Source organism: Mustela nigripes, chromosome 2 (assembly GCF_022355385.1).
Source record: "Mustela nigripes isolate SB6536 chromosome 2, MUSNIG.SB6536, whole genome shotgun sequence".
Lineage (NCBI taxonomy): Eukaryota > Metazoa > Chordata > Mammalia > Carnivora > Mustelidae > Mustela > Mustela nigripes.
The window spans coordinates 126,406,896-126,422,148 of NC_081558.1; the positions used below are offsets into that span (position 1 = coordinate 126,406,896).

Genomic DNA, 15,253 nt, shown 5'->3' on the forward strand with positions numbered 1-15,253 from the left:
AACATTTCATTTGACTATTTTACTTGGCAGCAAATGGGAGATTCTCTGGAACAGTTACTTAGAATTGACATGATAATAAGGAAGAAAGAGCACTTCTTCAGAGAGCACTGCCATGTACCTTCTGCTTGGCAGACACTGGCATTCAAGTTGGTCAGAACATTGTTGGGTCTTGTGTTGTATTTTATTTTTCAGTAAAGCTGACTTGATCTACCTGAGCTTGCAAGGTTTTGGGTAGTCAACTTTGAATATTTGAAACATGGAGGGAAACCAGAGAAAGGACACTGGATTAAAAGTTGGGCAGAAATCACTTGTGCTTCTGCCTCTCCACTGTCTATTTGAGTGACTCAGGGCAAGCTGTGTCACCGTCAGCGCTAACCCTCTCAGTTATAAAGTGCAGGAGTCGATGGGAAGGTGTCCTCTACTAGACCCCAGTGCCATCAAAGCAGGTCTATGTCCCCTTCATCGTTGCAGTTTCGATCGTAAGCACACAATAATATTTTTGGTGGCTTGAACAGGTGCACAAACAGTGGCTGGATGACATATTTATGCTGGGTAGGGGGAGGACTCGTATTTCTCAGTGGAGACACTTGACATTTTCGGTTGGACAATTCTTTTTTTTTTTGGTCCTGTAGGACATGTACTTTTGTGATCCCCAGGCACTGAAGACCAGCAGTAACACCACATCGTTACGATGACAAAAAGAAGCCCATGGTTTTCCAAACACATCCATGAGGGATGCTCCTAACTCTGAGTCCCATTCCCCCAAGAATATTCTTTGAATTAAAAGTGATGTTTTTCAGTGCCACTTACTGAGTCTCTCCTTTTTACCCCAGGCATATGCTATGATGTTGTCATTGTCCGACAAGGAGTCACTCCATTCTGCATCCCATAGTTCTTCCAATGTGTGGCACAGTATGGCAAGGGCTGCAGCGGAATCCAGTGCCATCCAGTCCATAAGCCACGTATGACATTACCAAGGTCGACCAGAGTGGGACCAAGTCCAACAGTAGCATGGCTCTTTCATCTAGGACTATTTAAAAGACTGCTGAGCAGAATGCCTTAGAAACCTGAAGGGTCACTCATTTAAAGTCTGGTGACCTTAAACTGAATGCTTAAAAAAAAAAAAAAAAAAGAAAGAAAAAGAGAGGAAAAGAAAGAAAAAAGAAACTATTTATTCTCGATATTTTGTTTTGCACAGCAAAGGCAGCTGCTGACTTCTGGAAGGTCAATGCAACTTAACGTGATTCCGTGAGAATGAGCAACTTGCGGGCAGGAGGCGTCCTGGTCCACCCTGCTCTGGGCTGTGGGCGGGCGCGAGGGCTGTGGGGATGGCGGCATTGACACGAATGAACACTCCGTAGAAACTGAATTCTCTTTTGTACAAGATCACCTGCCACATGATTGGGAACAGTTGCTTTTAATTACAGATATGATTTTTTTTTCTTTGTTAAAGTTTTATGTAATTTAACCCTTTGAAGATGGAAGTAGTTGGATGAAATGCACACTCGATTATTATAGAAACTGATAACAGGGAGTCCTCGTTCCCCCTTAACTTTTGCCTTCTTAAGTACATTGTGTAAAACTAGGGAAAAAGGGTATGTGTATATTGTAAACTATGGAAGTTCCAGCGCTCAAAGAGGTTAAGTCAGTGAAGTAACCTGTTCATCACCAGTCCCGCTGCACCACTACACTAATAGAATGTTTGCCAAATCCTTGTAATAACATCTTAATTTTAGACAATCATGTCACTGTTTTTTTAATGTTTAATTTTTGTGTGTGTTGTGTGTATCATGTATTTATTTGTTGGCAAACTATTTTTTGTTGATTATAATAGCACTGTTCCAGTCAGCCACTACTTTCTGACGTCTGAGGCACGCCCCTTTCTGAATTGCAAGGACCAAGGTGACTCGACCTGTGTATGGGAGTGCCAAATGGTGTTTGGCTTTTCTTAACATTCCTTTTTTGTTGTTGTTTTGTTTTCCTTCTTAATGAGCTAAATATGAATAGATGCAACTTAGTTTTTGTAATACTGAAATCGATTCAATTGTATAAACGATTATAATTTCTTTCATGAAAGCATGATTCTTCTGATTAAAAACTGTACCCCATATTTTATGCTGGTCGTCTGCAAGCTTGTGCGATGTTATGTTCATGTTAATCCTATTTGTAAAATGAAGTGTTCCAGACCTTATGTTAAAAGAGAGAAGTAAATAACAGACTGTATTCAGTTATTTTGCCCTTTATTGAAGAACCAGATTTGTTTTCCTTTTCTTTTGTTTGTTTGTTTGTTTGTAATCTCATTTTGAAATAATCGGCAAGTTGAGGTACTTTCTTCAAATGCTTTGTACAATATAAACTGTTATGCCTTTCAGTGCATTACTATGGGAGGAGCAACTAAAAAAATAAAGACTTACAAAACTGGTTATTTTTTCCACTGTGTGATATTTTTCCTTCTTGTGCAATTTTAGGGATCCAGTGATTTAAAGATATGATGTCTGGGAACTTGATGCCCTGATAGATACATGGAATGTCAAACATGTGTGTATTGTTTTGAGATGACATAGGGATAGACCTTGAACCACAGGAAATTGGGACTCTGGCCCATTCTTCTGAATTTTCTCTGTGCGGCACAAAGTCAGGGCTCACGTGCGATGCCACAGGGTCCTGGGTCTTACACCACGTCCAGGGAACCTGGACGTGGTGTAAGTATAGTTCGTATAGAGAGTACCCTCCTGTTTTTCTACTCAACTTTATATAGTGCATCCTAAAAGTTGTTCTGATTTCAATTTTTGTTTTTAATTACATTAACTGTTCACTGATTCGTAAGACCAAAAAAAAAAATACCCAACCCTTTAACTTTTTTATATTCCTTCTAAGTCTTTGTCCACATGCAAAATATCATTTTTATAGTTATAATCAGAGTATAGACATGATGTTGTGTTTTCTTTATTTACTGTGACAAAAATTCTTCAGATAGATAATTTAGCAGTTGCCCCATGTTCCATCAGGTTTGATGTACTATAATTTCTTCAACTATTTCAATTTTATTGAAGATTTAAGCTTTCTGATATTCACTAATCAAGCAGTGGAATTTTAATTTTCATGCACAAAATTGATTTTTTATGTTCGTATATGTACATACAGATTTTTTATGTTCGTATATGTACATATGTGAAATGTGAGAAATGATATTTCCATATGATAAATTCTCTGGTTGGGGAGCAATTATGAATTCTTTCTACTCCTTAAATATAATGTTGATTGTTTTTAGAATATGGAAATTTCAGTGTTGGCTGAGTATAGAGGTTTTAACAAGACCTGAAGAATAAATAATTATGACACATTGAAGAATAACTATGACCCATAGAAATAATAATAATTATAATAAAACTAATCTCTTCATTTACTTATTCTTAGCCACACTGCCAGATACAAAGAGAATCTCCTCACATTCTCTCTAAATGTCAGTAGTATAGGAATTAAAAATATAGGGTATAAATATTGATTATTTTTAATAGAAAGTGTGTATTAAGAGAAAACATTCAGGAAATCTACATAAAATATAAATCTGACCTATCAAGGAGAAGACTAATATTGGGGACATAATGGGGATCTGAAACATGCAGTACATTTTTCTTTCTTTTAAAGAATGTACCTATAAATTCTGCAGCAGCTTGAATACTCTCAATGCTACTAAATTCTTGCTAGGTTTTGAGCATGACATTTCAGTTGTTTGCTAATACTCAGTCCCTCCGAATTCCAAAAGGGCTTTCAAGCCTTACGTTTCTGCAGTTTTTCCATTCTTTCTGCCAGCAGTCCTCCACCACGGACCTCTGTGGGGACTGGTGAGATATGGTGGAGACACTATTGAATTTGGAAACCCAAGGCCTGGGTCTGAGTTCTGGCTCTGCCGCTCCACTGGCTTCGAGGTCTCGGGCCAGTCACATACCTCTCAAAATCTCATCTAGGAAACCGGGGTCATGATACTTGCTTCTGCTGCTACTGCTTTGGGTTTCTGTGAGTGTCCAAAAACCAAAATGTATTTTTGGAAAGATTTGGTAAGAGTTCTGCCCAAGCAAAGCATTTTATAATTTTCATGGTTGTCATTCAGGAAACATAATATATGCCTTTATCTACCCATGTGTGTATGCATATGTGTATCTACAGACACCCAAACATAGACACTCTGGTAAGAGAAAAAATCTTAGGATATGACAGAAATGTACTCCAGACTCCACAGAAGTAGATGTGTTTTCTAGGAAAAAAATGTTAAAAGATATTTCTTGAACAAATATGTATCTTTGAAAACTAAAGCTCAGCCCTTCGAAAACATAAGTTTTCAGTGTAATTGTTGAGAGCTCTCGAAAAATTTAAGGAGAGTTAAAGCATCTTCAAGGAGTAAGCACCTTCATATTTTTATTTTCAGATAATGTCCATCAACCCACCTTATTTCTGTACAGAATAAATGATTTATTCACTTTTTTAATTGCCTGCTCTGTCAGTGTCCAGCTGGGGACAGACCCATCTATGATCTCCGTTAGTCATTACAGTACAGGCAGCGTTCCTCTTGTTTCACAGATGAGGAAACCGGAGCTCAGAGAGTTTAAGGACCTCGCTCAAAGTGACCCAGCTGGGAACTGGCTGGCTGACATTCCAGCGGTGTCTGACTCCTTAGCCCACTCTTAGCCAAGAGTCTCAGGCCTCCTGATTTAGGCACAGCTAACGAAAGTCCAAAAAGGAATGTTCCAAATCAAAGAAATGTGCCCACAGAGAGTAAAGCTGACAGAGATGCAAATGTGCCCGGGAGACTTTTAGGCGTCTGAGTCTTGGCTGTAAAGAGTTTGAAAGGTGAGTGCCAAGCACTGGGTTCCAAGCTTTTTCTATTCAGGTTATCTCAAGTCAGAACCAGCAATACCAGTGCTTTTTTGAAAGATCCTAAATGCTTCTTTAATGAGAGAAGAGCCTTTGTAATCTTGTTTGCAAATTCATAGCAGGTGGCTTGAGTTTCCTCCTTACTCTTTTGGGGAAAAAAAAAATTTTTACCCCAAACCTACATTTTGAAATTATTAACATGGAATGAATTAAGCCCCTTCTAAAATGGTTAGCAGACTCATCATGAGAGAAAGCAAATGCAGAAGCAAGTGAAGTTAAGAAGTTTGGAGAGCCAAAGAAAAAAAGAAAAAAGAAAGAAAAGAAAAATTTGGAGAGACAGCCAGCTCTTCCCCCAGACACTTAGGCTGGGATTTAATTGTCCATTATATTTCACAGAACCCATTTCTGAATATAAGAGGCTGTCCTTGGTGCAACATTTATTTAGAAAAAGGATGTAGGATGGCTACTATTAAAAAAAAATATGAAAATAATGAAGACTGGTGAGAGGGTGGAGAAATTGGACCCTTTGTGCACTGTTGGTGAGAATGTGAATTGGTGTGGGCACTCTAGACAGCAGTGCGGAAGGCCTCAAACAGTTATAAATAGAACTACCCTATGATCCAGTAATTCCACTTCTGGGTAGATTCCCAAAAGGAGTTCAAAGCAGGGTCTCAATGAGATATTTGTACACTCATGTTCACGGTAGCATCGTTCACAGGAGCTGAAGAGTGCAAGCAGCCCAGATGTCTATTGATGGATAAAGAAACAAAATGTGTTGTAGCCACAGAGTGGAATATTATTCAGTCTCAAACAAGAAGGAAATTCTGACATATGTTGTAACATGGATAAACCTTGAGGATATGATGCTAGGTAAAATAAGCTAGTCACAAAAAGACACTATTTGATTCCACCCATCTGAAGCATCTAGAATCGTCAAATAGAGTAGAATGGTGATTGCCGGTGGCTGGGGGCAGGAAGGCATAGAGAGCTGTTTCATTGATACAGAGTTTCAGTTCTGCAAGGTAAGAGTTGTGGAGATTGGTTACAAAATACTGTGAATGCACTTGCCACTGCTCAATTATAGCTTCAAGAGGGCTAAGAAAATAATTTTTATGTTAAGTATAGTTCACTTAATAAAAAAGAAAACAAAATAAAATCCTACTCTATCCACATGATTTTTTAAGCTGAAAGAACCTAATTCTATTTAACTCAAGCAGAGAAGCAAATTACCAGAGGGATATAGGAGAGCTCATAACAATTAGAGAGCAAGCTGGGGAATTAGGAGTAGGACATAATCCAGAACCAGTGAGCAGGCAATAGCAGGAGCCCATGGGACACCTCTTAGGCTGTCATCAGCAGGATGGATCAACTACCACTATGTTCAGTCTTACTTGTCACCCTGTGTCTAGTCTAGATTAAAACTCTAGCGATAGACCATGAAACTGGCCCTCCTGCAAACCCTTGACCTGAAAACCCTTGACCAAGAGCACCATTAAATGTCTCTAAAGGTAGGGCACTAAAGGCTAGTTTCTGTATAACTAAATTGAGAAGCTCCTCACAGAGGAGTGGGAATGAATGATGGATGTCAAAAACAAAGCATCTTCATGCCACTTGATGATAGGAAAACATAAGGAACGTAATATGTAAGGATCAAGACTTTCAGGGAAGGACACAGGATTTGGTAATTTTAAGGGTCATCAGAGGGGTGACCTGATAGCATGTACAAAATTAGGACTGTTCCAGAAATCGAAAGACCTACAATTCTCACAGGAATTATTGTTCCAGAAAATTCTTGATGTAAAGATCTTTGTTAGAGTGTCTGTGTGTTCATACTTTTAATGCTTCCATCATGACTCCTACTGACAATTCTGCTAAGATTGGCAATAAAAGGGGTGCCCGGGTGCTCAGTTATTAATCGTCTGCCTTGGGCTCAGGTCATGATTCAGGGTCCTGGGATCGAGCCCCACATTGGGCTCCCTACTCCACAGGAAGCCGCCTTCTCCCTCTCACACTCTCCCTGCTTGTGTTCCCTCTCTTGCTGTGTGTCTCTGTCAAATAAATAAATAAAATCTTCAAAAAGGGGGGGGGGCACCTGGGTGGCTCAGTTGGTTAAATGGCTGCATTTGGCTCAGGTCATGATCCTGGAGTCCTGGGATGGTCCCCCATCAGACTCCCACCTCCACGGGGAGTCTGCTTCTCCCTCTGACCTCCCCTCTCATGTTGTCTCTCACTCTGTCTCTCTCTCTCTCAAATAAATAAATAAAATCTTGGGGGAAAAAAAAAGATTGGCAATAAAATTGTAGCCAAGTAGACATGGGTTAACGAGAATTTAAGCAGACTGATTCATAAGAGAATTTTCAAACTTCTATGGGATGTATGAGTTGTTGTGGTCAGTAAGAAACTGAAGTGTTTGAATCAAAAGCAGCCAGTTAATCAATGTCTAGAAAGGAAATCAGAAATCAGTTTAAATATTTAAAGCAGAGAAGGATTCAAAGCAAACGGTTACATAGAAAGAATTGGAAGTTCTGAGGAGGAAAAGGAAGACTAGAAGATAAACCAGAGACCAGGAAGTGGCCCGCCCCTCCCCACACTCTCCAGAGTCATGGAGGCACGGCCATGGTAGCTCCTACTGCCCCTCCACTGCTGGCACTGAAACCCTGGTGCTGCTACTCAGGGAGTCACTCTTCCTGCTGCCTTCTCAACTGCTCCCAGAGCCTTCCATCCACCTCACTAGAAGCCAGCTGGTGAAGGAGCTTTTCCAGCATCCAGCCCACAATACAGAGGAACAGTGGGACTGGGGCTGACTACTAATAGGCCATATCTGATATAGGACCAGCTAAACTGAGCAGATATACTAGATTAGTGGAGAAATCCTCTGCTAACTTCTCGTTGGTTTTAGAATGGATATCAGCATATCAACATGGCCTCCAGGGCCCTCCATGACCTAGTTTGTGCCTACCTCTCTAGTCTGGCCCCACTTGCCTGAAACCACTCTCGGTCAGCAAGTTCAATTTCATTTTCGAGGACTTCACACACGGCAGTCTGCGAACTTGGAATTCGACCTCTTGTTTCTCTCTCCATCCAGATCCACTACCACCTGCCCATTCTTAGTTGATTAAACTAATTTACTCTTCAGATTTTAACTTATCTCTGCTCCTTTTTGAGAGATACTTTCTCTGCTACCTTCTACTTCCCTCCACCTGTGAATGTAAAGGACCAGTCCTGTTGTAGTAGCTCATCAAAGCATTTACGACAGATTTCATGCACCTGCTACAGTTTGAACTGTATGTATATCCATGATAATTTAATATCACTGTTCCTAAAATCTTAAGATCCATGAATATTCTATGTCCACTTTGATCAATGCTATATCCCAAGTAGTTAGTACAGATTATGACACATTGTGACTATTCTACACATTTTATGTAATTAATGATCAAATAAATGAGTTGACCAAAAGGGTGTATATCAAACCAGTATCAGTGGTTACCTCTAAAATTGGAGTGGAAAAAAATTACTTTTTATGGTGTATAGTTTTATTTTAATGCTTTCAAGAAGAAAGAATTAACTTTTATGTTTAAAAACCACACATTTGGGGCACCTGGATGGCTCAGTGGCTTAAGCCTCTGCCTTCAGCTCAGGTCATGATCTCAGTATTCTGGAATTGACTCCCGCATCGGGTTCTCTGCTCAGCGGCGAGCCTGCTTCCTCCTCTCTCCGCCTCTGCCTGCCTCTCTGCCTACTTGTAATCTCTGTCTGTCAAATAAATAAATAAAATCTTTAAAAATAAAAAATAAATAAAAATTAAAAACTCACTTTTTTAAATATACCTCCCGATTAAGAGACTCTCAATTCTAAGAATTCATCCTAAGAAGCTAGTTAGCATTACATACTCATATTTGTACACATGGATGTTCATGAAAACATTAATAATTAAAAATGATTATCAGCATAGAGGTCAAACAAAAGAGACTTGCTGAAGTAAATTCTGCTGTGCCTGCATGACTATGGTTAAGTAAAAGGACAAAATAGGACAGAAAGTGCTTACATATTAAATGAACAGTAAGTTACAATTGGCTAGAAGATATATTCTGTCACATTTTGCTAGCTGGTAGAATTATGGATGAATTTTATTTGTCTTCTTTTTTTTTGCTTATTTTCATTTTTACATTATCTAAAAGTAAGCATGTGTTACTTTTTAAATAAGAGAAACATTATTTTAATATACAAGCAAAAAAATTTCTTCCAAATTAAGTAAATAGTATAAAGAGAAAAACAAGAAAAAACGGTCTTAACCGAGAGAGTGAGGAAGGTGTTTTTCAAATGGACAATTGCGAGCTGATTGAGGCCAACCTGTTGACTATGCAAATGACAACAGTAAGACCTATGAATAGTAATGATGGTTTTATCCAAGGTCCGAGGTCACACAGCTGATTTCAAGTCCAAACCCACCGCTTTCTGGAATACTATAGTGTGAACTGTTGTCTCAGTAAGGAGTAGAGTATGAGCACCATGGGATAAAATCCTGATGTCCAACAAGGAAGCTTAAGTCAAGGGTTTTTTAATGAGCTCAAGTGTTAGATTACCTCCAAATATGCCCAAATTGACTCCATGCCCTAGGTTCTGGACCTTATTTGAACACGTTTTTATGTGTAATTAACAATATAAAAATATCTTCAAGGTAATAAAGTTATTATACATACTAAAATTAGAGTTACAGTAGCTATTTCCCATATATTGATTTATGTTTATTACATTTTAATTTGGGGTTCTAGCTACTCATCAGAAATTGGGCTCTTTTAACTAACTGAATGGTGTTGACCTCATATAGGCAAGAAAGAAGTGGTCAAAAGCATCTTGCATCAAAACCTTGCTCCAATTTGACATCTCAGAAGGTGGAATTGACTTCTAATGCTTTTTCTACATTATTGCTTTGCAAGATAAATTTTGGCTTCTTCCAATCATCTTTTATAGGCAGCAGTATATTTAAGTCAAGATATATACATCAGAAGAACAAAGAATCAGAGATTTTACCAAAGAAGCAAAATTAACAAGACTAGCAGGAGGCCGGCTAGTGTCATGACCTTGTCAAAAAATATCTCCTCACCACCACCATTGAAGTCATCCTGCTCTGGAACAGTCACATTCTTTTCACCTAAGATAAACTGGATTTTTCTAGAAGCAGGGACATATTAAGTGATTTCAGTCAGTATTATTGTGAATTAGTGAATTGATCCTTTTCTCTGTGGTAGCAAGGGGAGGGGATATTTTCTGAAGAGATGACAGTAGGGTAAAAAAAGAATGTGAGGGGACAGATTGGAGGCCCTCTCTGAATGGAAAGGCTGGGGCAACTAAAACAGAGAGGGGGGCAGCAATCTAAGCATTCTATTTACCTGGGAGGGGAAAAGATTCCAGAAGGTCAAGAGGACAGTGCCCACTTCTTCGTTTTGCTTTGCTTTGCTTTGTTTTTGTCAAGGGCCAATTCTCTCATCAAATTCACTTCCTAAAAAGAGGAGTGTGGACTAAGGTCTTCCATTTGACAGATTCAAAGGAAGGTAATGGAAGCATAAATTGGGAACCTCAATGAAATTTTTTGAGAAATAAATTTATTGTGATAGCAGAAATATTCAATTAGATCTCTGGCTTTATAAACCTCTATTGAACAACAACAACAAAAAATATGGACTAAAGGGTAAAGACTTAACAGGGCCACCCAGGTGGCTCATTTGGTTAAGCGTCTGCCTTCAGCTCAGGTTATGATCTCCGGGTCCTGGGATCGAGCCCCATATTGGACTCCCAGGTCATCAGGGAGTCTGCTTCTCCCTTTCCCTCTCCCTCTGCTGCTGTTTATTCTCTCTTATACTCTTTTATTTATTTATTTTATTTATTTATTTATTTATAAATAAATAAATAAAATCTTTTTTTTTTTTTTTAAACAAAGCATAAAGACTTGCATTATTTTACTCTAAATTTCTTCAATGGTCTTTTTGGAAAAGTATCCCCCTATTGGCATTACTAATTCAGTGTCCATTGTTATTTATCTATTTATTTATTTATTTATTTTAAATATTTTATTTATTTATTTGACAGGCAGAGATTACAAGTAGGCTGAGAGGTAGGCAGAGAAAGAGGAGGAAGCAGGCTCCCTGCTGAGCAGAGAGCTTGAGATGCGGGGCTCCATCCCAGGACCCTGGGATCATGACTGGAGCCGAACAAAGGCAGAGGCTTTAACCCACTGATCCACCCAGGTGCCCCTCCATTGTTATTTAAATGGGTGACATTATCCATGCTGTTCTTTCATGTACTTAAAATCAGTACTTTTCCTCCTCTTATTCTTCCAGTGAGAATTGTAGAATTAACTAAAAAGTAATTTCTAGCTCCTTTCATTTTTTTTCCTAAAATGCCATCCAAAGATATAAAAAATTAAAGAATATTAGATAAAATAGGATTTTCTTTTCATTAATATTATAATCATTCAGAAAAGATTCAGGACCATCTCCTAGGCTAATCGACTACCACAGTTCTTGCAAAAGCAAGAGCAATATGGAGAACATACTAAGGTAGAGTCAAAGAGACCAGCAATCTTAGCTGTGTAATCTAGCTGTGTAATCTCATAGAACAGTGATCCCCAAATTTTAACCATTTATAGAATACTGCTTTTTCGCTCTATCTGTATACCATCAGTATTACTTACGTAACATTTTTTCATCTCGATTCATTTTTTACACCTTGATAATTTTCTTCTAGAAGAACTTGTCAATAGAAAGCCACTTTCCATAAATATAATTTAATCATAAAAATAAGCGCAATGGGGACGCCTGGGTGGCTCAGTTGGTTAAGCAGCTGCCTTCGGCTCAGGTCAATGGTCCCAGCATCCTGGGATCGAGTCCCACATCGGGCTCCTTGCTCTGCAGGGAGCCTGCTTCAACCTCTGACTCTGCCTGCCACTCTGTCTGCCTGTGCTCGCTCTCGCTCGCTCTCTCTCTGACAAATAAATAAATAAACTCTTTAAAAAAAAAAAAGCACAATGAAGAACTATATTATTATTAGATTCTAGCAAGATAGTTGTGGCTGAGGTCCTCCTTCCTGGGCACTGTGAGAATACTTTCCTGTTTGAGATGCTCACTGACTAGCTCTATCTGATGGATTGTGAGGAGGTAGACATAGCACTTCTGGGCCAAATAATTGAACAACAGTACTCTCTACTTTTCTTCCTCTGATGTGGCAAAGAAGAAAGCTGTGGGTTCTGCCTGCTGTAGCCCTAAGGTGGTGGACTTTACCCTGGTTCCTGAGAAATAATGGCTCAGACCCGCTTCCATTCTAAACACTATTATATCTATTAAGATATAAACTTTGATAAAGAAATATACTTTTGATTAGCTCAGACACTGAGACTTTGGGTGTCTTTTTTTGCCCAAAGCAAAACTTAACCTATTTTGATTATGACCACTCTGTGGTCTGCCTAAGACTGTGTTCTCTTCATCTACTTACTCTTTATTTAAAAGGGGGGGGGGGTATTTGGAACTATGAGAGATGTTAGAGAAATATTAGCTCTAATTTGAGACTTTCTTCTTGAGTATAATAAAAAAATTTAAGAATAATTAAAATGAGAATGACTTTCTCTCATGTACTTCAAACCTATCCCAATACCTTGAAATACACTAGGCAAAATGTGCAAACTCATTGATCCTTGGTTCCCTTATCAGGGAAGTAATAAGAACTTATTGGCTGTATGTTGATCAGAGAAAAACATGTAAAGAGGGCAGTTAGCACATAATAAAAATTTTGGTTGCTTTTATTTTAAAGTTACATTACATTATAGCACATGGATATTTTGAACTGGGAATATTTATTTTGCACTGTTCTAGGCTCTGGGGGACATAGGAAACAGCATATGTCTTGGCTGGGTCAAGCCTCTCTGAGCTGGGGACCCTCAGATAGGCTCTGGGGGACATAGGAAACAGCATATGTCTTGGCTGGGTCAAGCCTCTCTGAGCTGGGGACCCTCAGATAGACACCTGAATGTTGGAGAAAAGTCCTCCGTGAACGATCTGGATGAACTGTGTAGCAGTTTAGAAGGAGCAGGGTGTAAGAATCCTCAGACACCCTGATATAAAGATATGAACAGCGAAAAGAATGAAATTGGGGAAACCAGATAAACCAGGGAACAAATTGTGGAAGAGGTAAAGAAGTGTCTCAGCTGGATCATGTTTTAGAGGGAGAGCCAGTAGCACTTACTGATGGTTTGATGAATAGAGTATTCTACTAGTACCTAAAATAGTATGTCAGTTATCGAATCCTTAGTATGTATTTAACGCTAAGGATAATGCTTTTACTTCTTTTAAGCATGACAACAATCCTACACATGAGATAGATAGCGTCATCATTCCCATTTTATCATCTGGGAAGGTGAAGAAGTTTTCCCCAGATTACACATTAGGTTCATAAAGGAGCTGGGAACCCACCCAGGTGTATCTGACCCCAAAGGCTGTGAACCCTCTCTCTCTTCCATTCTGATGACAAGGGATGCTATTTTATTTTTCCACCGAATAACCAGCAATTACATTTTTTCTGTATCAACTGTATCCTGTTCTTTGTGTTTTGAATATTTGGAATTGGATCATGAAGACAGCCTAAGATATCCATGTGCTTAGGATTTTGCCTGTGTAAACAGAATACTTTGCAGAGGAATGCAAGGGTTGAGGGTTGCATGAACAGCCCAGCTATGCAGAGTAGGATGGATGCCACTTAACTTTGAACAATTACTCACATATGTCTTGAGCATGAAAACTATTTGTTGGTTTCCTACAATTATCCATGGAACAGTGCAAGGTTCTGGGTCACTTCATGGTAGGTGGTTGCTTTCCAAACAAAGTCATTTCTGTGTGTACATGGGTTCGTGCAAGCATGATGATGTGGAGAGGGAATGAAGAGGGGCAAGTGAAAAAATAGAAGGATTAAAAGCTCACTAGTGCCATGTGGCACCATCACAGTCAGCTTTAAAGACAATGGCAGTAAAATGTGTCACAGCAATAGGAAACAATGCAAAATGCACGTGGTTTGACCCAGACCATATAGAGATAAGGATTACAGCTCTGTTATTGGTTAATCAGTTTCTATGGGGGGGGTTATAGTAATAACTACCACATAGTAGGGGAAAGGATAGCAAACATTTGATGTATGTGAAGAGTTTGGTGCATAATCTATGTTCAACAGTAATAACAATAAATGGTCTGTATTGAGTTTCACTGCAATCTCTCCTGTTTTAATTTTTCTTTTCAATTTTTATTATTTCATTAATATTTTTGCAGAGACTGTATCAGCTCATGGTCAAAATTCAAAAGTTATAAAAGGGATTAAAATAAAAATAAATTGTCTTTCTTCTCTTGTACCCCAGCAACCCGGTTCCCCTTTACAAACAAATCCAGTTGTAAGATTCTTAGATATCTTTTCAGAAGACATACATATCACTCCTTTTATTTCTCCCAGAAATGTTAGCATCCTACACACTCCTGGATTTTTAAAATTTACTTTCTCTTGGATCATTGCATATAAATTCAAATAAAGTTCTCGTCTTCTTTTTCTCCTTCTCCCCTTCCTCTTTGTCTTCTCCTTTTTCAAGTATATAATATTCCATAGTACCATTATTTGACCAGTTCTCTACTAATAAACACTTAGCAGTATTCTGAATATTTCACTCTTGGGAACTTAAATGAATATCCTGGTTGAAAGTCATAAAATTGCAAAGTCAAAAAGTATGGGCATTAGATTCATCTCTAAAGGGCTGTCATCAGTTTATATTCTCATCATTGTTTCCCCATACCAACACAATACATAATACAGTATTTTGATCTTTGCCAATCTAAGATGATAAAATACAGTGGATTTTACTATGAGTAAGGTTGTGTGAAGTTTTTGTATGTTTAAAAACTATTAATTTTTTTTATATTTAGTTATCTGTTCCTCTCTTTTGTTGAGATTTTTATTGAGTCATTGGTTTTGTTTTCTAAGGAGCTGTCTACTTAAATAAATAACCTTTTATTTGTGATATAAATCATACTTTTAATATCCTTTGTGATCTTCTGTTTCACCTTGCAGAGATGATTCCTGCGGTGATGTTCGTTCTCACCTTTCTTGCTTTCTTTCTTTCTTTCTTTCTTTCTTTCTTTCTTTCTTTCCTTCTTTCTTCCTCTTTATTCTTTGCTCATACATAGAAATTCCCATTCTAATTATTTTTAAATTTTGTTTTGATCCATCTAAATTCATTCTGTTGTAAGGAATAACAGGGATTCTGTTTAGTTTCCCACCACCTTTTGACAAAAATTGACCTTTTTACAACTGGCTTCAAATGCTGTCTTTTCATGTAGATTTCCATATGAAC

At 38.3% G+C, this 15,253-nt stretch overlaps 1 protein-coding gene across 11 annotated transcripts in view; it reads left to right on the forward strand.

Moving 5' to 3' along the window:
• Positions 1 to 2,425, forward strand: part of MECOM (MDS1 and EVI1 complex locus) — a 544,809-nt gene extending 542,384 nt beyond the window's left edge. For 10 of the 11 annotated variants that reach the window (XM_059391586.1, XM_059391589.1, XM_059391587.1 and 7 more), the window contains one exon: positions 834 to 2,425. In XM_059391586.1, the coding sequence (XP_059247569.1) occupies positions 834 to 968 (135 nt within the window). In that variant the 3' untranslated portion in view covers positions 969 to 2,425. The remainder of the gene's footprint in view (positions 1 to 833) is intronic. The other variant, XM_059391591.1, reaches the window with a different exon arrangement.
• The last annotated feature ends 12,828 nt before the right edge of the window (positions 2,426 to 15,253 follow it).